At 36.3% G+C, this 26,096-nt stretch overlaps 1 protein-coding gene and 1 long non-coding RNA gene across 3 annotated transcripts in view; one reads left to right on the top strand and one right to left on the bottom strand.

The window, feature by feature from the left end:
- Positions 1-24,190, bottom strand: part of SECISBP2L (SECIS binding protein 2 like) — a 61,933-nt gene extending 37,743 nt beyond the window's left edge. Inside the window, exons 1-7 of one of the 2 annotated variants that reach the window (XM_077881043.1) lie at positions 23,918-24,190; positions 15,709-15,887; positions 13,170-13,494; positions 11,017-11,152; positions 5,498-5,727; positions 5,192-5,216; positions 4,715-4,830 (exon numbers count right to left, since the gene is read on the bottom strand). In XM_077881043.1, coding sequence (XP_077737169.1) covers positions 4,715-4,830; positions 5,192-5,216; positions 5,498-5,727; positions 11,017-11,152; positions 13,170-13,494; positions 15,709-15,887; positions 23,918-23,941 — 1,035 coding nt within the window. In that variant the 5' untranslated portion in view covers positions 23,942-24,190. Of the gene's footprint in view, positions 1-4,714; positions 4,831-5,191; positions 5,217-5,497; positions 5,728-11,016; positions 11,153-13,169; positions 13,495-14,883; positions 14,923-15,708; positions 15,888-23,917 lie in introns of those variants that run through there. The other variant, XM_077881044.1, reaches the window with a different exon arrangement.
- LOC144303193 (uncharacterized) lies at positions 7,133-20,582 on the top strand. The gene is made up of 3 exons (XR_013370248.1): positions 7,133-7,267; positions 13,790-13,897; positions 20,406-20,582. It is a non-coding gene; the product is annotated as an uncharacterized LOC144303193 (long non-coding RNA).
- Positions 24,191-26,096: the final 1,906 nt, after the last annotated feature.

Here is a 26,096-nt window from a genome sequence, read left to right on the forward strand (position 1 = left end):
AGGCCAAGATTCTTATGAATCTTAAGACATTTCAAGATCCTCCTAAGTACCCAATGCAGCTAACATGAAATGCCTCTCTTAACCAGGACCCCTAAAAGATGAGAAAAGTATGATCCTAATTACTAGTTACCCCCAAATTCTTTTTTTTTTTTAAGAATTTATTTATTTATTCATGAGAGAGACAGAGAGAGGCAGGGACATGGGCAGAGGGAGAAGTAGGCTCCCCGCAGGGAGCCCAATGCAGAACTCGATCCCAGGACCCGGGGATCATGACTTGAGCTGAAGACAGATGCTCAACCACTGAGCCACCAAAGCGTCCCCCCAAATTCTAACAATAAACAGAACGTGAAGCAGATCTAGTACAGAAAGTGCTAATATATAGGCTTTGGCTGCTGAAATCAAAATTATGCACACAAAGACTTGCTGATAATAGAATTTTTTTTTTAAGAAACAGAATTTTTATACTCTTTTGGGAGGTAGGCTGTATAGCAGAACAAGCCAGAACATGGTCATACACCAAATTTAATTCTTCCTTAGAATATGCACCATGACAACTGGGCTACTTCTTGTAACTAACAAATGTGTAAGAAACTAGATAATTTTCTAAATACCCAACAGTTTCTTAATTTTAAATATTTACTTCATTTTAAAATAGGCTCATAAACATGGATAGAGATATGGACAGAGGAATACACAACGAAACACATCTCAATAAAATGTTAGCTAGCATCTAATGGTAGCTATATGAATGTTCTCTATAAAATGACCTCAACTTTACTATTAAGCAATTTTCAAAACTGGCTCATGAAAAGAAGCTCATACAAGACTGGTAAATGCAATTTATAATGTCTATGTAATAAAGAAACAACTTAATTCACATAAATTATTAACACCGAAGTGAGTACTAATACTCAAGCCAAAGACAGAGATGACTAAAAAGCAAGAGAATAATCCCTAAGCACAATTCTTCATGTCTTTGGACACTCACTATGACAAAAAAGTAGATGCAAAGTGCTCTCCAAAGGCATTAAAATTATATTTCAAAATAAGCCCTATTGTAAACCATTTAGTATATATGCATTAATGTTGCTACAAACACTAAAGCAATTTTTTAAAAATAGAACTTGATTTCCATACTTGGAGACATAAAGCTCCAGGATTAAATTAAAACCTGAAACTAATGGTCCCGACAAAGTTCATGAGGATCAAAATGGAATGTATTTCAATTACCTCCTAAAAAAGATGACTCAAAAATAGGAAGACACTGTTTTCTGCTTGTTTTGTGGCATCTTTATAGGAAGATACCACATCACAAAGGTAAAACATCCTCACAAAGGTAAAACATCCTCCCTAAATTGATAGATTAATTTAATGACTAATATAGAAAACAGAAATTTCAGAAATAAAAATCAATATAACTAGGAATGTAACAGATGATGAAAGTGGTTAATATCAAAATCAGTGAAGAGAAGGTCTTTTCAATAAATGGTGCTGGAGATTCGGGTAGCCACTTGGAAAATACGAAGTGGGACCCATATCTTACACCATGCTCAAGACAAACTTCCAATGGAATAGAGATTAAATGTAAAAAAACAAGAACATGAACACAGTAGTGGAAAACAGGCAAATTCCTTTATAACACTAGAGTAAGGACAGAGCTTTCCTATGACTTAAAACCCAGAAGCCATTAAAAAAAAAAGAAACCGGGATCCCTGGGTGGCGCAGCGGTTTGGCGCCTGCCTTTGGCCCAGGGCGCGATCCTGGAGACCCGGGATCGAATCCCACATCGGGCTCCCGGTGCATGGAGCCTGCTTCTCCCTCTGCCTATGTCTCTGCCTCTCTCTCTCTATCTCTGTGTGACTATCATAAATAAATAAAAATTAAAAAAAAAAAAAAGAAACCAATACTCAACTTATAAAAATAAACTTTTTTTTTTTAAGATTTTATTTATTTATTCATGAGAGACACACAGAGAGAGAGGCAGAGGCACAGGCAGAGGGAGAAGCAGGTTCCATGCAGGGAGCCCGACGTGGGACTCCCGGGTCACCAGAATCACGCCCTGGGCTGAAGGCGGCACTAAACTGCTGAGCCACCGGGGCTGCCCTAAAAATAAACTTCTTAATGCTATTTAAACATAAACTTGTGTATGGCAATAATAATGAGCAAAGTCAAAAAAATGAAAGGCAACCAAAATATTTGTAACTTGTATTATGAACTAAAGGCTCTTAAAATTTTTTTAAATCTGATAAGACCTTGATCAAACTTTTAAAATATACCAAAAAAAGAAAAAGAAAAAATAGATCAGATACAAAAGATATGGCCAGACAAGTTAACAAAAAAAATACACAAAGCTCATAAACAGCTCAACAACATTAATACACCATTTTCACCTAGTTGGCAGAAATCTGAAATCCTGAAGATACATGATCTCTGAAGCTATACTGAAAAAAGGCACTTTATGTTATTGTTGAGACTTTAGTGGGACAGTTTTTGCTGATGTATCAAATAAAAGAAGTGACTTCACCCTTTCACTCAGCAGTCCCTCATTTAGGAATTTACTTTATTGGTATACACATGTATTTCTAAACAATACTGCAGCATGTCTTTTAACAGCAACTACTTACAAACAGCTCAAGTGTCCATTAAGAGGACAGCTATAGAAATCAATAAGTATATCTATACTCCAAACATTAGGAGATATTTTTAAAAAGTGTGGAAGCCCTCCATGTAATACTATGGAAATGTTTCCAAGATACATTGCTAAGTGATGAAGGCAGAACACAGAAGGAATGGATAAAACATAAGATAGATAATTGTATTTACTTAGAATGACATAAAGAAACTCTAGGAAAATACACAAGAAACTAATAAAAGTGGGACAGATATAGGGAAGACAAAGGGAGACAGGGTGAAAATGAGATTTTTTTTCACTGTATCATCTTTTTCATCTCTTCTATTTTTCAACCAATTCACAAAGTAAAACCATTTTTTAAAATGCAAATTTTTAGGTTCTCTCCATTGTTTAAAATTAAGATTATGACAAAGTATAGAAAAAAACCGCCTATTTAAATGTAAAAACACCAGTAAAAATAAAGATCATAGTTAAAACAGCATGGTACAGGTATCAAATTCTGATAAGTGGAACAAAACAGCACAGCTACAGCACCTAAGATGTAAGAAATTAGCAAATGAGAGAAAAGAATGGATTACAATTTTAGGCCAACTAGTTAACTATTCTGAAAACCTACATCATTATCATACCATGCATCAAAATCTCATATAAAAAGCTCTTGCAACATTATGCTATAAAAAGATAGCTGAAAATACAAGTGAATATTTATTTCATTTCTAAAATATTTTTTAATTCCTAAAAACAATCAGAAATTGCCAAAGGGGAAAGTATTTTGACTTAACAGAAAAAAAAAAAGATTCTGCACATCACAAATTACACAAATACATACTTAAGAATAAGTATAACAACACATCAGAAGTAGAAAACACATTGTTCAACATCTGGCTCCAGTTCTTTTGGAATGAAGAGAGAAACAAACAAGACCTAATATACTACATATATTTACATAATTTTTTGTTGTTCTTTTACTATTTCTCACCAGTTGCAAGGCTCCATATCCATATTACTTCCTCTCCAGTGGGCTATGGACACCAAAAGTAACAGTCTAACAAGTTTTGATTCCAACATAAAATTTCAGCAGTTAATGAAACATTCTGTAGATTTTGTTTACCTCATCTATATAAACAATTCTTGTTTTAGCTCTTTTGTTTCTAATCAAATTAAAGCTAGACTGTCTCACATGCCTGTCACAAACAATGACTCATTTTTGCAGTAACCATAGGGAAAAGGGCATTATTTTGCTTGTTTTCCTGGCAGTTTAATTAATGTTAGGGTGCACCTGAAGTACTTCATTTCAGGGAAGCAAATGAGCAAATACTTGTATTTGGTCTATTTAATGCACTAGTAACTTACTCTTATTTCAGTTCATCCACAGATCTATTCATGTAATACTTTTAATACCTTAAACAGACTTAAGGAACCCAAGAAATCCACCCAAACACTGAAAAGGAAAAATGCTGACCGACAAATAACTCCGATTTCACAAATGACCAAAACAAGAAGACAAGTTACTGGAAATCTGTGGCAGTATATAACTTGCTCTGCTGTAATGCAGCTAGATTTTGTTCCCCAACACCAGGAAGCTGCCCGGTCTGGCTATATTACAGCATGAGGCAGCAATTGCTATGTCCCTGTAACAAGCACAGTGTGTAGCTTGTAGAGTTTATGGTCAAGTAAAGACACATGAACTAGGCCACAGTCCTAAAGTTCAAAGAATCAATATTTATGACATTAAAATGCCTTTAAATTTCTTATGTGGATGAGAAAAAGTTATGGCAGATAAAGCAGGATTGGAGGATATTCTTTTTTAAAAGTATAAAATATCCAAGTATATTTTTTAAATACAATAAAGTAGAAAATGGCACAATACACACCTATACACACATCACTTACAGTCAACATTTGGCATTTTGTTTCATTATTTAAATAATAATTTTATTGGCTAAGCCATTTTATAGTTGCAGATATCATATTTTATGATTATATAATTTGATGTGCATCTCCAAAAATTAAGGACACTGCCCTTCAAGACCACTATACCATTTATAATAATTCAAGTTTCTCCAACTTAATTCAAATTACCTGTGAATTATTTCTTTGTTCAGTCTGCCTTCCACCTCTAGAAAATGTCTGATTTTTTTCCATCCAAGGTTTTTTCTGAGTTGCCTGGCAGGTTACATTGGACCAATTTACACTACCTATAACCAATGAGATTTAAAAATATGATTTATTTATGAAAGATGTCAAAGCCTAAATTATGCCTTAGTTTTGTGTATTGAAAATCAGCCACTATAAATGTAATACTGGAAATTTCTCTACAAACTTTAAGTAGTATTTCAGTTCTTAGTAATATAAGTGCCATCTTGCAGAATACTTCAATTTTTCAACTGAGAAATTTTCTCAAGTTTTATCAGCTCAACTATACTTCCAAAGTAATGTGAATCTCTTCAGAAGATTTCTAATTTTTTTTGTAGCATCAGCAAGCTTCATGCTTAAAAACAAACTCTGACATGGACAAAGAAGAAAGTATAGCAAAAACACTATGCAGAAAATAAGTACCTGTACATATAGATGATTCCACATGCTAAAAATAAAAACAAAAAAGACAATTATTTTCCGCTTAAGAGTCAACACCATATGCCTTGCAAAATGTTTCATAACTTAGTCTAGTGTGAAGCATGCTTATTACAATCTTAGAAAAAATATTTCTCCATATATATTTTTCATATTAATATACAAAATACATTTTGACCCATTCTGTTACTACAGGAATTGTTAATGAAAATATACTTAAGCTTTTAAAGAAGATACAAAGATAATACTGACATAGATGACTGATAAAGAAATCAAAGCAGCATTACATACATTCATGGTGCTAGAATCGGGATTTCTCAAAGCCCCTGCTGCAGGCTGGTTGTTGCTGTGTTTGGGACTGCAGTAGCCACTATCACTGTCAATGTCGGCTTCACTAGCGCCCTGCTCACTAGAGGATTCAGCAGTAGGGTGGGAGGCTCTTCTTCTCCTGCCCTTGGACTTCCAGAGCATTGTAGCAGAGCTCTCCGAGAGAGATTTGTTAGCAATATCTGATGGGAAATCTATAAAGCAAGGAAAGTATGACATCTCTTTGTGAGGACCAAACTAATAAATTCTTGTTAAATTATCGTTAAGGTCATAAGAAAATGCAGATATTTACCTTTGTAAGTGGAGAAAACAAGTAAAAAAAATTTTTTAAAAGACCATCAAAAGATAAGATACTCCTGACAAGTTGGTTTATGACATGTATTTACTATGATAAGAAAATAAAATATTTGTATAAATATTAAAACCACCATGACCTATTTTAAGGAAAATAACATCACCAATCCTTTCGAAGTCTACTGCATGCCCCCTCTACCAATGCATCCTCTTCCTCCCCCAAAAGTTACCTCTATATAGAATTCTGTGTTTATCATTTCCTCACTTTGTAAAATAGGTTTTCATGGATTTTTGTATTCCTAAAATACAAATCATGTAATTTAGCAGTTTTTGCTTTATAAAAATGAAATTATACTGTCCATTTTCTTTTGTGACTTGCTTCCCAGTCTGCCCCATCTCCTCAACATTAGTTTTGAGATTCTGGAGCATGTGGCTATAATTCATTAACATCACTGGAATCTAGAATGCCTCTGTATGATGAACATACCACACAGTATTATTTATCCTTTATACCACTGATGGAACACTGGGACTATTTTGGGGTTTTGCATTATTAAATAATACTGCTGTAACCACTCATATACAGATATTTGAATGTGTATATGTGCATGTGGAAGATGCTTTAAGGTAAATACTGCTGGGACCTATAGAGTACAAATATTCAACTTTACTTGGTAATGCCAAATCAATTTCAGTCAGACTGTTTAAAAACAGTTTACAACCCAACAGCAAGATATAAATATCCACAGTGATCCACATATTCACCAAATACTTGATAGTAGGCTATAATTTTTGCCAATTGTTAGATATAAAAAATGGCTCATTGTGGGCTTTAATTTGGCTCATTAAATAATGAGGTTTGGCATTTTGTTTGTTTGTTTATTTGTTTTGGTTTGGCATCTTTCCTGATGCTTTTAGCCACTAGCGTCTTCCCTTCTGTGAATTAATTTTATTTTTGGATTATTTGACTTCTGCCCATTTTTCTATTGAGCTGTCTTATTTTTGTATTTCACAAATTATAATCAAAAGACATTAAGAAAAATTCTTGCAATCTCCTCCTACTCTAACAAATAACAATTTTCTTTTTTCTATATTTTCATGCATAATTTTTACACAGCGTCAATACAATTTTGAGTTGGGCTATTTAATATTATGTATATGTTCATAATCATAACGTAAGAAGGCTCCATATTATTCCACTGAGTGGATATTCTACACTTCTCTTGACTTGTCACCTGTTACTAAACATTGGGAAGCTTTCAGTGTGCTACTGCAATTTGGATCTTTCATCCACAGTCCTTTTTCTTTCTAGGGAAATATATCCATTTTGGATACATTCACAGGAGGACAACTGGGTCAAAGGAAAGATTCCTAGGAATCTTGAGTCCTGCCAAATTGTTTCAGCCCTCTGGGACTGTGTCCCATGGCCCCAAGAACAAGGTGGGATCATTTTCTTATTCATTTATATGAATTTTTTAATACCTTCATACTAATACTCCTCAGAATTTGAAACAACTAAAAAGTTGCAGGCATGGTAAAAATCTTTTCCAAGTTTGTGGCTTATTCTTTCACTCACTTTTGATAGAATTTACTACAGAAATACTTCACTCCCTACTGTCATAAACATACCTGCCTATATTTTCTTCTACTGTGGTTTTCCTGTTTGTCCCTAATCCACCTAAAAAAGATTTGCATGGGGTGTAAATTAGGTATCTGTAATGCTATCTCTGTTACTTTCCACATATGTGTTTCCACATACACGTGAGTCTGTTTCTGGATACCCTGTTCTTTTTGTAGACTGCATTTTTTGTATAAGGGTATAGGAAGTAAGATTGTTTAATAGGTCTTGATATTTAGAAGAAAAGTCCTTTTCTTCTCAAATGATCCTATTAGAACTAGTTTGTCAAATTCCCCAAAAATTCCTATTGGAATTTTTATTAGAACTGCACTGAACCTACAATCGGACTTAGGGGAAAATGACATTTATAGTATCAAATCATCCTATATGGACAGGCTATTTAGGTTTTTTTTTTTTGTTTTTTTTTTTTAATGTCCTACCATAAAGTTAAGCTTTTCTGCATAAATGTCTTGTACATCTTTTATAAAGTTTATTCTCAAAAACTTTATTATATTTTTGTTGCTATTATAAGTGGCATCTCTTCTCAAATCCTGTTTGTTAGTAACACACTGAAATGTACTTTTGTATAATATCCTGTATCTAGTCATCTTATTAAACTCATTAAATACATTAATACATCCTACCTGTGACTAATACGAATTAATCCTCAGAAATTAAAAACAAGTTAAAAATACTGATAGAATACACAATCCTCAGTACTTGAAAACAAATTAAAGGTTAAGAATACTGATAAAAAGGGAATGACTGGGTGGATCAGTGGTTGAGCATCTGCCTTTGACTCAGGCCCTGTTCCCGAGGTCTTGGGATCAGGTCCCACATTGGGCTCCCCACAGGAAGCCTGCTTCTCCCTCTGCCTATGTGTCTGTCTCTCTCTGTGTGTCTCCCATGATAAATAAATAAATATTTTTAAAAAAGAACACTGATAAAAGGTACTATCTTCTAATCAAATTTTACCTTCACTTTTCATTTTTTTTACTTCTTTTAAGCACAGTTAATACACAATGTTACATTAGTTTCAAGTGTACCACACAGAGATGCTACAAGAGTCTATATACATTATGCTTTGCTCATTATAAGCGTAGTTACCATCAGCTAACCCCAACCCTCTTGCAACCATAAGTTTTTGTTCTTTGTGTTTATGGGTTTATTTCTGCAGGGTTTTTTTTTTCTTTTTAGATTCCACATATATGTGAAACCATACAGTATTTGTCTTTCTCCATCGGACTTATTTCACTTAGCATTATACCCTCTGAGTCTATCCATGTTGTCACAAATGGCAAGATTTCATTCATCCTTTTTTATGGCTGAGTAATATTTTATTATATATACAGATCACATCTTCTTTATCCATTCTCCATTTATTTACCTAAAGACACTTAGATTGCTTCCTTATCTGAGCTACTGTAAATAATGCTACAGTAAACATAGGAGGGAATATATTTTTTTGAATTGATGTTTTCATTTTCTTTGGGTAAAATACCCAACTCAGGCCAACTAAGTCTGCCCACAAAGAAAAAACGATTGCCTTATTTCTCCGGGATCTCCATGAGAAAACATTTGTTCACTGGCTCCAACAAAGTCTGATCGTAAAAGAGCTCAGCTGTCCAAAAAAAAAAAAAAAAAAAATTCCGTAGTGGAATTAACTGGATCATCTGGTATTTCTAGTTTTTTAAGGAATGTCCATACTGTTTTCCATAGTGGCAGCACCAATTTACATTCCCACTACATTTTTTTCTCCACATCCTCTCCAACACTTAATATTTCTTTTCGTTTTGATTCTAGCCACTTTAACAGGTATAACGTGATATCTTATTGTGGTTTTGCTCCGCATTTCAATGATAATTTGTGATGTTGAGCATCATTTCATGTGTTTGCTGGCCATTTGTGGGTCTTCTTTGGAAAAATGTCTATTCAGGTCCTCTAGCCAATTCAAATTGGATTATCTGTTTTCTTTGGTATTGTGTAAATATTTTGGATATTAACCTCCACTGGATATATCATTTGCGAATATCTTATCCCATTTAGTAGGCTGCCCTTTAGTTTTGCTAATATTCATCTATTCATTGCCTAATTCTTATCAGAAGATTGTCTTTGTAGTCACTTAATGAGCAAACTAAAGAAGTAAAGATTTTTAAAAGCAGTCCCAGGGTTTAGAGCACATAGAAGTCAGTCACTATGACCAGCAACAATCAAAAAAACCTAGAAAACTTTGTAAATATATTATATTGTTACTCTTTTCTATAGCATCTCAAGCATTTGCTAGTCCACTGATCACACTGCTTTATGGATACAAATTATAGAAAGATTGCTTTTTAACTGATTCCCAGATCCTTCCTTACTCCTAATGGATCTAAGCAATTGTAAAAAAAATAACTGAGCTGATGTCATAAAAGAAAAGGTACAGCTCAAATGAAAGAAAGTATGCATCATCAAATTTATTTTAAGCCAGAGTGGAGACTATAGGGATAAAAAGTAAATGTGTCTTTGAACAGATCTAATTCTTGGCCTTGATCATTAACAAAATTTTTTTACTACTGTCAATGAGAATGGGTAAGGAGATATCTAACTCGATATTGGGATTTAATGATATAAACTGGAAAATACTAATTTTTAACTATTACCATGATAAAGCTTCCTTATTTAAAGTTTATACAGTCCTCTAAAAAACTCTGGACAAAATGATATACAACTAGTCCAAAATTTTTACTTGTTTGAGAGGATAGTGCCACTCATAGGTATGGTTCCAATCTATGATGTGGCACAGAAAACTTGCCAAGTTCTTTCTATAAAAATACTATATTAGAGTATTTTATAAAGGTGTTTTTTTTTTTTAAGATTTTATTTATTTATTCATGGGAGACACAGAGAAGCAGAGACACAGGCAGAGGGAGAAGGCGGCTCCTCACAGAGAACCCGACACAGGACCCAAATCCAGGACTCTAAGGATCATGCCCTGAGCTGAAGGCAGACGCTCAACCACTGAGCCACCCAGACGTCCCTATAAAGGGTTTTAAAGTAGTTATAAAAACATACAATTTTGGGGATCCCTGGGTGGCGCAGTGGTTTAGCATCTGCCTTTGACCCAGGGTGTGATCCTAGAGTCCCAGGATCGAGTTCCACATCAGGCTCCCTGCATGGAGCCTGCTTCTCCTTCTGCCTGTGTCTCTGCCTCTCTCTCTCTGTGTCTCTCATGAATAAATAAATAAAATCTTTAAAAAAAAAATACAATTTTGATATTTGCAAAAATGGGTCCTCAAATTCCTACAATGCCTGCAAAATTCCAACTCTGATTTCTGAACTGCTCCACTACTATATGGGGATAAGGACACCTCAAATCCTCCTCAAAACTGCACATTAGCCAGCAAACTAGTTGAAAGAACACTGTATGTTCATGGACTGCTTTTATCTTCCTAGAGAGTTTCACAAAGTGGCAAGATAAATGGAAGGATGAAAGTCTAGAATCCTGAAAAGTGGTACAGTCCACAATTATAAAGTCAATACATGACAACAGATAAAAATCAGTGATATATATATAAGAACCCCTGCTTACCAGTTTGCTGTGAAGCATCTACCAGAAGCACAATTTTTGATCGATTATCAGGACCTGCTGCATTTGTCTCTTTCTGAGTAGCTACATTTTTCACCAGTGGCCTTTTGCTTTTTATGTGCTGTTGTAAAAGCTGTTGCTGATTTAAGCCGACAAAAAAATAATAACTTAAAAACCTACTCAATGTATTAAACATTTAAAATACATATATACATCCACTATAAAACACATCTAAATTTATGCTCTAAATTAGTGGCTCCCAATCCATGGGGAGAGAGGGTTACTGTGTTAGCAATTCATGAAATTATCTGCAGTTAATCGTAGGACATGAAATTATTATACACACATTTTAATACAATTTTTCAAATAACTATTAATGCTACTATGATTAATAAAATATTAATTCATTGTAATTACTTCTACTTCATTTATTCTCAATCAATAATTAGTAAATGACAGAAGTATAATCATATTATATAAGAGATTATAAATATTTATTTAGAAAAGGGTGAAAGCTTATCCAACGGATAAGTTTTACTTTCATGATGGCAAAAGTACAAAAACAATTCTGCTTTAGAGCTTGAAAAGAAAATATAAGAAAGCTGATCCTTTCCTTAATTTTTTAAAACACCAGTATTCATCACTTAAAAACAGCGATTTATACAATGGAACTTTGAATTTAACTGCCTACATTGAAGTGCTGGAAATGCACTCTGAGAAGTCATGTTTCTTCAACATCTGAAAGTTATATACTACTACCTAATTTCCAATACTTATTCTTTACATTCTCCAGAGATCCCAAAACAATTTCCCCTGACCCAATGTTTTCACGAACAAAGACTATAAAATATAAAAGCCTTTTAAAGCAACCTCTGCTGCATGTATGTATTTTAATTTGTGAAAAGTATGCCAGAAGACAGCAAAAACTTTTCACTGAAGAAGCTGGACTAAAGGAATCTAGGAAGGCATCAACTCCTTGATGACAGAGCTATAAAATGCATTTAAGAAATCACTCTATGGGGCAGCCCCGGTGGCTTAGCGCTTCAGCACCGCCTTTAGCCCAGGGCGTGATTCTGGAGACCCGGATTGAGTCCCACGTCAGGCTCCCTGCATGGAGCCTGCTTCTCCCTCTGCCTGTGTCTCTGCCTCTCTCTCTCATGAATAAATAAAATCTTTAAAAAAATAAAAATAAAAAAGAAAAGAAAGAAAGAATTCACTCTACCATCTATTAGCTCAAAAGTGCTGAGAAGAAACATGGTTTGTCTTCTCTTCTTATATGCCTTGCTATTAAGGCCTCAATATAAAAGTATCCTTTTAGTTAAGAAACAGTTATATAGAATAAATCTCAAATCTCTTGTTTTCAAGCTCTTCATGTCTCCCTCTTTTTTACATAGTCAAAAGACTAATCTTAAGAGTGGTTTCACACACTTATCTTTCATTTTCTTCAGCCTGAGGAGACCCTGTGTTCAGATAATATAGTAAAGCAACACTTGACTAACAAAGTGCTATTGCTACTAAAAATTCACAGAATAGCAACAATGAAGTTGAAGGGATTTAATGAATCACAAATGTTCTCCATAGTATCTCCTACTGGTTTCTGAAGACTGAAATATAATGAAGTGCATTAGTCATTCCACACCACTAGCGTAGAATCCAAACTACCACTTATAAACACTATGCAATTCTTATCACTAAATTAAAATAATTTGGAAATATTTACACATTATGAGGACATAAAACTCTCTGAAGGAATCTGAAGGTGACTGTAAATCATATCATCAATTAAGAATAAGGCAAAACAGGGCAGCCCGGGCAGCTCAGCGGTTTAGCACCGCCTTCAGCCCAGGGCATGATCCGGGAGACCTGGGATCGAGTCCCACGTCAGGCTCCCTGCATGGAGCCTGCTTCTCCCTCTGCCTGTGTCTCTGCCTCTCTCTCTCTCTCTCCCCTGTGTATTCTCATGAATAAATAAATAAAATCTTTAAAAAAAATAATAAGGCATAATAAAAACAGGGAAAACTATTTTATAAATGTTCTACCCTTGATTATAATAGTGAATGAAATGTTTTATAGTAAATTCAGCATCAAAAGCTAATCAATACAAATAGTGAATTACCTACACTATTATTAACAATAAAAATATCAAAGTCACTTACTTTTGGTACAACTGGTCCTCTGTTACTGTTTCTGCTTCGATGACTGGACAATGGGAAGACCTGTCCAAGCTGATTTGGACGCTCAGTGCATTCTGTGGTTATAGTATTTACAGTATTTGCAGCCTGAAAGGTGTTGGAGTAAGGTGTAGGAAAAGGATGATAGAATCCCATAACTTGGGCACATGGTGCTGGCATCAGCTGATAATATGTATACTCTGTAGAAACAGGTGGCTGAGCAGATATAATGGGGTAGGCGAGGTATGGCCCAGCAGGGTTTGGACTGGGCTGTTGCCATCGTATATCATTGTTATACAACGGAAACTGTCTGTTAAAATCAAATAAAAAAAGAACAATCTAGTGACGAGTCTAAAGGTAATGCTGAAGCAAAAGCTCTTACTTCATTTTAACTTAAAAAAGGATAGAACAGTGGCTTCACAATAAAAAGGAGATAAAATTATCACCTTATAAAGTTCTTTGCTGTAATTAGAGATTATTAGATACATGTAATAACAACTTAAATGACAGTATAAAGAAATTTAACCTAATAGTTTTACTGCATTCCAAGATTTTTAAAAGTACATACCATTCTTATTTGTAACTCTCTCTTCAACCTCCTCAAGGTATTTCTGCCTAGAAGTTAAATACCTAGCTGCTGGATCTGTAAACAAAGGCAGTCCAAAGTTCCCATCCAATGCTAACAACTGTGACAGCCTTCTGCAAAAAGCAGGGTAAGGTGATCACTGCGTAAGGTGATCATTAAATGGGTGATTTGATTCCTCCACCTCTCATTCTTCAGCTCAGTCGCACGGCTTCCTACTTCTCTCTCATACTCCTCGAACCATTTGGCCAAGTGAAGCTCTTCCTGGCTCCCCTCCTTGGCAGTGGAAACAGATTCCAGGTCCAAGGGAAAGAAGAAGAGAGGCAAGCCGGTCCACTGCCATCCTATCCCTAGCATTAGAACCTTTTCTAGTGCAATTCCTATAAAGCATCAGCAAGGTTCTTCCTATCTCAGTAGTCCTTATGAAAGTTGCTGCTGAAGAATGAGGGGTCATGGGGAGGGGAGCATTGAGCTTTTCCTCACTACCCCACAACAAAGCACAATGGAAAAATGTTCATTGTCATAATTTAAGAAATATATCTAATCTGCTGGCTGGTTTACTCACGAATTCTCAAAGATTATTTAGTACAGTAAGAAAAATTAATTGTACTTTACGTTTGGCTATTTTGTCAAATCCAAAAAATAGTATTATTAAATTTGGTTTATAAGTCACTTCAAACATAGGTCAAAATTTTTTCATATAACATTAACTGCAATTGAGAAGGATCCCTTACTCTTTGTCCAATCTCCAAAACTAGAGTTTTAGAGATCATTAACTTGAATACTTAATATTTCATACAGCAGCTTAGTGGCCTCATATCTCTTACATCAAGACTATATCCAGGGGATCCCTGGGTGGCGCAGCGGTTTAGCGCCTGCCTTTGGCCCAGGGCGTGATCCTGGAGACCCGGGATCGAATCCCACGTCGGGCTCCCGGTGTATGGAGCCTGCTTCTCCCTCTGCCTGTGTCTCTGCCTCTCTCTCTCTCTCTCTGTGACTATCATAAATAAATAAATAAATAAATAAATAAAAGACTATATCTGAAAGAATATACCTTGGCACACTAGTGTGCCACGTGATGGCTTATAGGTATGTAGGAATACTGATTGTCTTTACCTTCGGGGCTGTTGGGCCTCATCCATTTATCCCAGAGTGCTAGAGAAATATAATTTTTATGTGTGATATTAATTGAAAGAGGCTGAAAATACTTTTTATACAGCAATAAAATGAGCTACATCAACAAAGTACTAATCACTCAGTCTAAGCAGGGTTAAAAAGGCTATCATGACTATCACAAGTAACACCCTAACCACTAGGTCACACATTATCTGAATTGCAAGCATTTGGCTAAATCACCCTGTGACTATAGCACAGAAGCTAAATTTAAACTAGAATCAGAATCTAGAAATATACGTTAACCATAAAAGCCTCAATGTTAAAGACTATCTCTTGGTATTTTCTTATGCCAGACTGTTCTGAAAATTGATTAGATACTTATTCTTAAAAAAGGGTTTCTGTTCACCACTTTCTGAATATTCATTCCTCCCCTTGTATCAACTTATTTCAAAGTAATTTTAATGACTTATTATAGGAAATACATCCAAAAAACTCTATTTCCTCTTAGAAAGAATGAGAAAATAACAATTTTCAAATTTCTCCTTCATTTGGGTTTATTTACTTTTCTTAAAAAAGAGAAATGGTTAATGTTTAAAAGTTACAAATGGAGGGGCACCTGGCTGGTTCAGTCAGTGGAGCACGGGACTCTTGATCTCAAACTTACAAGTTGAAGCCCCAGGCTGACTATAGAGATTACTAAAAAAAAATAATAAACTTAAAAAAAGAAAAAGTTACAAAAGGAAAAAATGAAGAAGTATGCCATGCCAATTTCTGTATTTCCCTACCCGACCCCCGCCCCACAAAAAAAGATAATAAACAGATTACCTATTGGACTGGTTTTCCTGCACAAATGGGTAACAAGTAATCAGGTAGCTGGGGATTGGAGTTGGTTCTACACCAGAAACATTTCCATTATCATTTGGGAGTGCCATCGGGATCATAAATGTATCAGGATTCTTCTTCTGTGGAATAAATGGTTCTACCTCAGCTGATAGCTTGACATTCTTCAAAGAGAAAGTAAAACACACTATTAATAAATGAGCAAAAAAAAAAAAAAAAGAGCAAAAACCTTAATACAAATTCACAATCTAACAATGGAAGAGTCAGTGTTTACAAATAGTAATTAGATCTCAGTATTTACAAAACATCCAAAGGGAACAGCAATGTCATATTAAAATAACTAAATATGATTATTTAGGCAAAGCCATCAAATAAAACAGGGAATAGCATATCAAGTAATTGCATTTTAATGAAGTCATTTCTTATGTAACCAAAGCTGTTAAAACAATCAAGAGTACAAGGAAGTTAGACTTGAATCCAAAAATAAATCTGGTAGTAAAGAAATCTAGCTCTTCAGACAAAACAATGTGCTTTTAACTAATTCTGTTAGGAGGAAAAAATCATTAGAGTTCTGAAGGATAATCACTTTATATTTTTTTGACTAGACTGAAAAATATTTTTGTCCATTTCAGGAAATTAGATTAGTACGGTTTAAATAAAAGAAAGGAAAATGTCTAAGATTAAAAAAAGAAAGAAAACATAAGGGCAAAAAACTTTTGGTTCACAGTTAAAGTAGGAGAAAAAAATGAGTACTTTATTTCCCAGTAGACAACTTGAGTAAACTAACATAATCCAGAATAGGCACTCCCATTTTAGTTTATTTTGTATATATTTCTGTAGATTAAAAAATCTACAGAAGGGCAGCCCGGGTGGCTCAGCGGTTTAACGCCTGCCTTCATCCCAGGGCGGGACCCTGGAGACCCAGGATCCAGTCCCATGTCGGGCTCCCTGCATGGAGCCTGCTTCTCCCTGGGCCTGTGCCTCTGCCTCTCTCTCTCTGTCTCCTCTCTGTGTATTCGCATGAATAAATACTAAAATCTTTAAAAATAATAATAAAAAATTAAAAAATTAAAAATCTACAGAAACTTAAAATATTTATTTTAAAAACTAAAGTATTTTAGGATGCACAGGTGGGTGACAGAACTATAAAGAAAAGCAAGTAAGACCCAGGATGAAAGTCAGGATAGGAATTACTCATATGAAATTACTGATGTGAAAAGGAGTTGAGATCATGAGGAGGTACCTGGGAAGCTTCTGAATGCCTAGCAAAGTTCTATATCCTAACTTGGGTGACAAGTACAAGGTATTCATCTTATAATTCATTTATCTATATACTGTTTTTATGGAGTTTTCCTTCTGTATTTAACAACAAATATTTACAATTTAATTACAAAAAAGAAAAAACCTATAGGCACATTCTACAAAGGTAGAATGTTAAAAGCCACATAAATATCACAATCTAAAAAGATATTAAACACTTCTTTAAGAAACCAATAAGTGAAATGCAATCCAGTGTTTCAACTGCTCAAATCAAAGCAACAGTCCTAACTAGAACTTTTCTCTCCAGTAGGATGGCATTTATTGGAAGCTCTGAGCAAGGCAGAGTTCCCAGAATAAATTTCAGGCTTGCTTCTCACAAAAGTAATCAGTAACAAATGCAAGAAAATCTGAAGACAAAATCTAAGGACATATAGTCAACAGAGAGTCTTTATTCAGATAAACCATTCTCTAAAAAGAGTCCACTGGAAATATTCAGAATGCTTGTAAAAAGGTGAGGCAGAAGAAGAAATCTGAACTATTTATAGCAATATTAATTCACTATCCTTCCTACCTGATTAAACTTTGAAATCTATTTTTACACTATTAACCAAATCTGAATTAAAGAGAGTACTTGCCTTATGAATACTGTATCTATGAGCTGAAGCTGGTTTCTTGAATTTCCTGAAAGCAAAAACTCCTTCAAATGCTTATAGTCTTAAGTCAGTAATTTTCACTCAAAACTAACAAAACTGACATCAGAACTCAAAAATTACTTGTGTAAAATATAAAATATCAATCTAATAAACGTTCTGCCAGGAGGAAATTGGTGGGGGGAAAGCTGATTTTCAACAAGAATGCACAGATAGTGGAAACTTGCCTTATATAGTTCATGCATAGGTATAAAAAGAGGGAAAATTTAAATCACATTTTCACTACACTAAAAATGTAATTTTTAGGATTTCTTTGAAAAATCTGAGAAGTCCTTTTAAACATATGAGAACTCTCTGAGAAGTTTTATAGATCTTTATTAGAAGGTATTAGGACATTTTTAAAGCACGGAGTATGGTTATATCAAATTTCCATATGAAAAAGAAATTATACTAATATAATTTTAAGAAATAAGATAATCTAAAGATAATATGTTTCCTGACACCTTTCCCCAAATAATACCAACCCATAAATTACTTTGGTAACAACAAATTCAAATTCTTGTTCAGGTCAAAAGTTGCAACAAGTTTTTATACTTAGTTTCATTTTACTTTGTAAGTTTCATGAACTTAGGTAACCTACTATCAAAAAAGTGTCACCCATAACTTATAACTGATATCTGTACATATACACAGTATATGCTCTTAAATATTAAAGTTTATAAGATTTCTATTCTAAGTGCAATTCTAGATATCAGAGTTCAACAATAAAACTCACAAACACTGAAGTGATCCTTTGTGTTTAGCAAAAAAGAGAAGCTGCTGTAGTGAACAGCTGCAAAAACAGAAGATGTCACTAGTAGGAACAGGCTGGCAAACTTTCTCCTACAGTTACAACTCTCTATGGTCTTAAAAGTTGTTTGTTGTGACTTTAGGGCTTTCAGTATCACACATTAAAATGAAGCATCTGCTCTTCTCAGGCCTAAAAAATAAAGATCTCAAACTATTCTTAAAACTCCACATAATAAAGCCCATGTAGACAATATGTTAAGTAACAAATTCCAGCAATATTTCAATTGTATTAGTATAGAATCAAAGAAAAATGTCCTATACAGTGGACAACAAAGCATTATGAAAAAATTAGACTAGTTACTTCATATGATATTCCTCAGCTTGAATTTTTTAGTCTACTTTTGACAAGATCTATTTTTCAGAAATCAGAAATTTTATAGCAGAGTTATCTCCTTAAAGTAAATATAAATATAAAATAAGTCTAAACTACACAAAGTCTAACTCTCCCTGTACTATTTGCTTAAAAAACTATCTACTTAGTAAAGTATCTCTATCTTTCAGAAATTATTTCAGGATTTTCCAAATTAATGAAAAATCCTAATAATCCCAGAAGCCTATGGTAGGAAAAAAAATAAATAAAAATAAAAACATAAAGCAGTTTTACATTCCTTTTAAATTTAGCATATACTAAAACAAATGTCAATAATAAAACTTCTTTGATGTGAATGAGCTAGAAAACCCAAGAATTTATCAGAACATGAAGGTATAAAAACCTTCTTTAACAGAGTGTATTAAACAAATGCACTCAGATCACTGAGAGCCTATAAAAATTCAACATATATGCTATGAGTACATGTTCTGGAACGAGTGCTGTACTAGACTGGTTTAGGGAAAATGAGCAAGCATTACTATGAAGCACCCAACAGCAGGAAATGCACACTAAACTCTTCTGGAATAGAACCTCCAGAAGAGCACAAATAATTTTCCCAGATTAAGCAACAGAAAAAAACACCCACTTAAAATCAAAACTGAAGAAGAACATAATAAGGCAGTCTCCCACAGTAAAATTTCGTTATGTACCTACCACACACCTACAGAAAAAAATATGACCATGGAAACCCTGTACATTCTCTCCATGCTAAGGTAAAATTACAATATATCAAACATTAAGATATTTTACATCTCATGGTCAAAGAAAAATAAATTTCTTCCAAAGGAAGAAATGGCTAGAGATACGTGCTAGCTGTATTGTTTCTGATTGCAATGGCTTACAGTGAAAGGAAACATTTGTGCCAAATCGATTGCAGTAGTTATATAGGTAAGTTTTGCAAGACTTCAGAAAACATTGAGAAAAAAATCAAAATACTTAACTGAGACTGCCAACTTGATTTACTATTCAAATCTTTTCCTCTTTTGTTAAAACAGACCACACCTAATCCTGATGGTGCCTGATGGTACTTTTCTACAAATCAGCTTTCTAAATTTATTTTTTTAAATTTATTCATGATAGACAGAGAGAGAGAGAGAGAGAGAGAGAATGGGAGGCAGAGACACAGGCAGAAGGAGAAGCAGGCTCCATGCCAGGAGCTGACACGGGACTCGATCCCGGGACTCCAGGATCACGCACTGGGCCAAAGGCAGGCACTGAACCGCTGAGCCACCCAGGGATCCCCCAGCTTTCTAAATTTAATACTGGCTTTTGGATTTATCGAATTTATTAATTTCTGGGTTTATATTTATTTTCCTCTCTTGCTTTTCAGTAGGGTTTTCCTGCTAACTTCTAGCCCTGGACACTTAATTTTACTTACCTTTAAAATGTTTAATAATGAAAGTATTTATGACTATGCATTTGCCTCAGAGTATAGCTTCAGCCACATCCTGTAGGCTTTCATATGCATTACTTTTTCAATATCTCATAATTCTACCTTTTTATTTCCTCTTGATTGAGGGCTTAGGGAAAAATGTCTTTTTAAATTTCCAAAGGTTGGCAAGGTGCCTGGATGGCTGTCAGCTGAACATCCTGGTGTTGGTTCAGGTCATCGTCTTGGGGTCCTGGGATCCAGCCCCACACTGGGCTCCCCACTCAGCAGGGAGTCTGGTTCCCCTCTCTCTCCCTCTGCTCCCTTCCCCCCTGCCCCGTACTCTCTCTCAAATAAATAAATCTGGAAAAAAAAAAAGTTAAATTTCCCGAAGTTATTTTACTTTCTTTTGATTACAAAAGTACTGTTTTTAAAACCTGTTAAGATAAATCATTTACTTAGTCATAAAGATCAACTACAAGTATTACTGAATCATAAATGTTTTATAGTAACTTATTTAGAATATACTTAGTTTGCAACGCTGATACGATTTGAAGTTTATCAATTATTTAAAGGAAAAAATTATAAGCCAGATGATTTGTATCTTTATTAGTAAACAGCACTTTGCATGAAGTCATACATTACGTGTTTGCTTTTCTAAGACTTAAAGACATTGGTGACCAATAGTCTTGTAAATGCTTTTAAAAGAGCCTATCTAATGTTAACTTACTAAAAATTAAGCCAATGTTTGAATCATTTGATAATACAAAACATATTGTGAACTTCAAGTATTCTGTCATTTTTAAAGCCATTGTTTATTTTTTTAAAAATCTCAAAACACTGTCTTAAATTTCCTTAAATAGAAACATTAAGCCTTAATGAACAAATAAACTCCATGATTTATTCTTCATGTCCCTTTACAACCCCCCCCCCCTTAAGAGCAAAAACAAAACAAAACAAAACAAAAAAAGCATTACACCAAGTAATAACTGTTCTTAGAACATCTAACCCTGGCAATTAAAATTAAATTACTTGTTTTGATTTAATACAGTCTTGCTTGCTTGCTTGCTTGCTATACGAGAATACTCTTGAGATCCTCTTTTGGTTATAACATTTTTTCAAACAGTCGTTATTGCAATTAAGACTATTATCTAGCATGTATTCCCAGTAACTTACTTTTTATAATTCTGATCAACATACATACAATTTACCCTTTTATACAAAGTTTTTTTTTTTTTTTTTTAAAGAGCAATTTGAATGTCTTCATGCAAAACATGCTTGGATTTTTTTTTAAGTTACACTTGTGCAATACTCCAAGGATTTCAATTAGGTTAACATGAAATGCACAGTTTGTATTAAGTACTATTTTTTAAAAATCAGATTTCTATAAATTGCTAACCACTACAATATTATGAGTATGTTATAATGCTGCAGGCCTTCCCAAAAATTCTGAATATAAACCAGTACTGGTTTAAAATGAAAACACAAACATTTTGTGAGAGAAAATGGAAATTCACGTATCACATATATTTTTAGTGACTTCTGCCTACCTAAATTCACTTCATTACTAAAAATAAAAAAGTAAAAAGAAATAAAAATAAAAAAATATATATATAAAAGTATATTACTCTATGGTATAGTGGAAACAATCAAGAACTCAAAGTGGAAAAAGCTCAGTTCTAGCCCCTAATCTACCACTAGATTAATGGTTCTTAGCCTCTTTTCAGTGACAGATTCCCTTGAGAATATGATGAAAATAATGGAGTCTTGCCCCAGAAAAATGCTAATATAAAATGAAGCACACTCCTTCCAGGTCATCCATGGACCCCTGAATTAACTGCCTCCAGCCTGAACAAGGCAAAGTAGCATCACTTTTCTGTATCTTGGTGTCCTGTAAGTATGTGGCGGGTGGGAAGAGAGGGTGGTTAGAATTACTCTCTTACTTAAGATTAGGCTGGGGAAGAGGCAGGAGATACTAGAGTTTAAAAAAAAAAAAAAAAAAAAGAAGCAATTCTTCAATGGAAAATCTACATTCATGATTTCTTTCTAATACTTAAATTTCTACATTTTAATAGGTTGTGGACTTTGGAAAGATGTAAGATGAAAGAGGAATAGGTTCTCTGGTTTAAATAATTTGCTCATAGCATTTGCTGTTAAGATAGCCACACACAAACAGCTATGCTAAATAGTTAATTATATTTCCTCTAAGATGAAAGGAACCATAAGTATACATATGGTAGCATTACTGGTTACAGTTCTGGCATCATGATGAAGGACCAAAGACTTTAACCTTTTCATTAGTGACGTATATACGAGAAAACTGTTCAAGAAAATTTTCTATTCAATTGTCAGGCTTAGAAATTAAACGCATTTCTGACAGATGCCTTAAAAAATTTTTTTTTCACTGAATATATATATAGAATACTCTGGGTCACTGGACAGCCAAGAGGCTCTGATCAATTTTGCTTTGGAAATCTATGTATTATCTTATAAAACTCACTGTTTTCAAAGCCATAGTCTCATTTTTTTTTTAAATTAAAGCTTTTGTAAAAACAAATATACGCAACTAGGAATCTGCCTGCTAAAAGAGCCAGATTTCAAAATCAAAACCGCTTCTGACCAGCTATGTGTACACATATATGCAGGAATTTGGAAATCTCGTCTCATTTATTCCGATACTAATTACCTATTTGTAAAATAACTAGGCAAATCACTGGTCTCTTTTTCCATCTCTTTGCCTCGCTCTACATTGGGTTCCACTGAAGAGAACGCACAGTGAATAAACTTCGATTTCATCAAATTTTAAGTAGTTTGGTAAAGGTCTCAAGGAAGGAAAATACTAACACTTGGGGGGAGGAGACTATTATTTTGGATTATCATTTACATTTTCATCACCCCTGCCTCCCAGCAACTACTCGCATGGATAATCAAGAATTTAATGCAATCAAAAACAAAATAGGTTACTAATGGAACTACTCTAGGAATATGAAAACGGTCTCAGAAATGAATTCATACTTCGGATCCAACACTCTTAAAATAGAAGCCCAATTTTTCAAAGACATTATTTGCAAAGTGACTGGTCAGAGAGGCAGGGGAAAACCATAGTGTCTTCTGTCTTAAAACACTTCCCTAAAACCACCGCAAAAAAAGAAACAAAACAAAACAAAAAGCAAAACAAAACAAAACAAAACACCAATGCTTTTTTTTTTTTTTTTTTTTTTTTTTGCTCAATGGAACGTTGTGAGAAGCCCACGACCCTGGGCATCTGCATCTGTGGTTCTCACACGTTCTCTGACAGTCTTTCTGGGTGAGAAGCCTTCGAAAGCCTGGCCACCTCGAAAACACATTCCAGAACTAAGGGGGGGGGTGTCACCCGCTCCAAGTTACAAACCCGCCCCCCCTCGGGGGAGCACTGACAGCTCGGGGGTCCTCTGGCCCCTTCCACCAAACCGCGGAGCGAGGGCAGAAACGAGCCCCCAGCCCGGGGGAGGGGAGCACCGCGGCTGCAGGGGCCCCCGGTCCCCGGAGCGGCCTCGGGAACAATGCGGGAGCGGGGCGCACCGGGCTCCCGGGCGGGGGCAGTCTGCTCCCGCAGGAAGCCGCGGGCTCCGGCCGCCCAGGCCCCGCTCCGAGCCCACGGCCCCCCCCGGACCGAGCGGCGACCCTCAGCGGCCGGCCCAGCCCGAGCCCGCGTACCTGCTCGGCGGGGGCTCGGTCCATGGCGCCTGCAGCCGCAACGGGCCCGCGTTAGTCGCTGCGGAAAACGCCCCGGGCCGCTTTCTCCATGGCCCCCCGCTCCAGTCGAGCCCGGGCTCAGGACCTCCGCCCCTATCTGGCTGGCCCCGACACGGAGTCCGGCTACGCCACTGGCCGAGGGGGTGGCTCCAGCTCCGGGGGAAGGAGGAGGCGGCGGCAGCCTCGGGGAGGGATCATCTGGGACGGAAGCCGAGGAGGGCCCAAAGACGCCGCAGCGGTAGTTGAAAATGGCGGCTCGCGGAAGGGCAGGGAGGGGGAGGGGGAGGGGAGGGGCCGAGGCGTGACGTAGGCGGCGTGACGCCAGAGGCCCTGCGCGGCCGGGAGCGGGAGCGGGAGCGGGAGCGGGGGCCTGGGCCGGCTGGCCTGCAGGCCGAGGCCGCGGCGGGATGCCCGCAAGCGCGTGCTTTGAGCCGGACTTGACTGCCCGACCTGGACTGTTCACGGGGCGGGAGGAGTGTCGAGCCGCTTGGGACCCAGAGCACCCGGGTTCCAGTCTTCAGGGACCTCAGGGACTGCTTGGGTTTCGCAGACCACTCTGAGGACTGCTGGAGGAGCTTTTAGCCGCGCCCTGTACCTAGATGGCTCCCCGTCCTTCTGTTATCCAGCTAAAGGAAGTCATGCGTGTAAAGGGAAGCACCCCCGAAGGGCCACTACAGAGAAACTGAGTCCGGAGGCCCCACAGGCCCAGGCTCACCCCCACCGTCGCCTCCGGGCGGGTCTCGCTACCTGAGCATCCCTCACTTTGCTCGGCCTGCGCCTGTATCACACCAACCGACGCCGCTTTCCTCCCCCTGTTAATTGCTTGTTCCTTAAAAAAAATTTTTTTTAATTTATGATAGTCACACAGAGAGAGAGAGAGAGGCAGAGAGAGAAGCAGGCTCCATGCACCGGGAGCCCGACGTGGGATTCGATCCCGGGTCTCCAGGATCGCGCCCCGGGCCAAAGGCAGGCGCCAAACCACTGCGCCACCCGGGGATCCCTGCTTGTCCCTTTTATCTCCAGTTCATTAGCTACTTGAGGAGAGAAACTGGGCACGTGGGGAGCACGGCTGATTCCCTCTGGGCCTCTCCTGGGTCGTACCCTCCAGGCGCACCACTTCCGGAAGAGTTCTTGCTCAGCTCCAGGATGAGGAGGGAAAATAAAAAGCTGCATAAGCTAAGTCACATTCACGCAAGAGAGTGGAGGTGGCTCCTGTTTGAGGGACTGGAATGGAGATTTACAGCTGGGAAAGAGAATTTTAAGACGTTTGCTTTGTCATGCTTCAGAAGACCTCACTAAAGGTCTGAATTGCCTTTTCAGTTAGTCTAGGCTGCTTTTCTGGTTTTGTTTGAATAGGATTCCAAAAGGCCGGTCTGTGAAGCCTCTCGCTGTAGGTACACTGATAAACTGTATTTTGACCTGGTGAAAGGAGCTATACTGGGTCAACAACACTTGCATCAAGGCTGGCAGTAGAAACTGCTTATAAGGAGAAATATTTATATTTGTGCACACATCTTTCATTTATTTAGTTTTAACTAAATGAAATATTTTTACTCTCAAATTTTATGTTGGTGCGCATATGTGTGTGCGTGGATATGTGTGTTTAAATTGTACATGTATGTCTGAATGTTACATACATGAAGAAGTCATGTAATGTCTGCCCTAGTGTCTATCAATGAATGCAGAGTAAATTTAGTTTTGCACAGTAAAGCTGAGCTATTTATATGAAGTAGTTATGTAAACTAACAGATGATCACCCTCCTTCACAATTGAAAGATTAAAAAGAATTCTGAATTTTCAGAATGTTTCCCCACCGGTGATCTCTAGCCATAAGACACCCGGATCTGCGTAAAAAGATAGCAATAACGCAGTACTAATGTAGTCATAAAAATACCACAGTACTTGGTTTCCTTCCTGCTTCTAAGGAGTAATCTGAGAAAATTCAAATAGAGGCTCTCTAAGGATCTTTCCATATTATAGGATTTTTATGACTATGAAATCAGTCTCGTTTTGAATCTTCTTTGTAGAAGATAGTTATTTTAATTTTAACAGAAATATAAGAAATTAATGAACAAAAATGTCACAATGCCATTCTTATTTAACCACAATCCCAGAAAAGATTGCATAGCAATTAAAATAA

Source organism: Canis aureus, chromosome 32, assembly GCF_053574225.1.
Source record: "Canis aureus isolate CA01 chromosome 32, VMU_Caureus_v.1.0, whole genome shotgun sequence".
Lineage (NCBI taxonomy): Eukaryota > Metazoa > Chordata > Mammalia > Carnivora > Canidae > Canis > Canis aureus.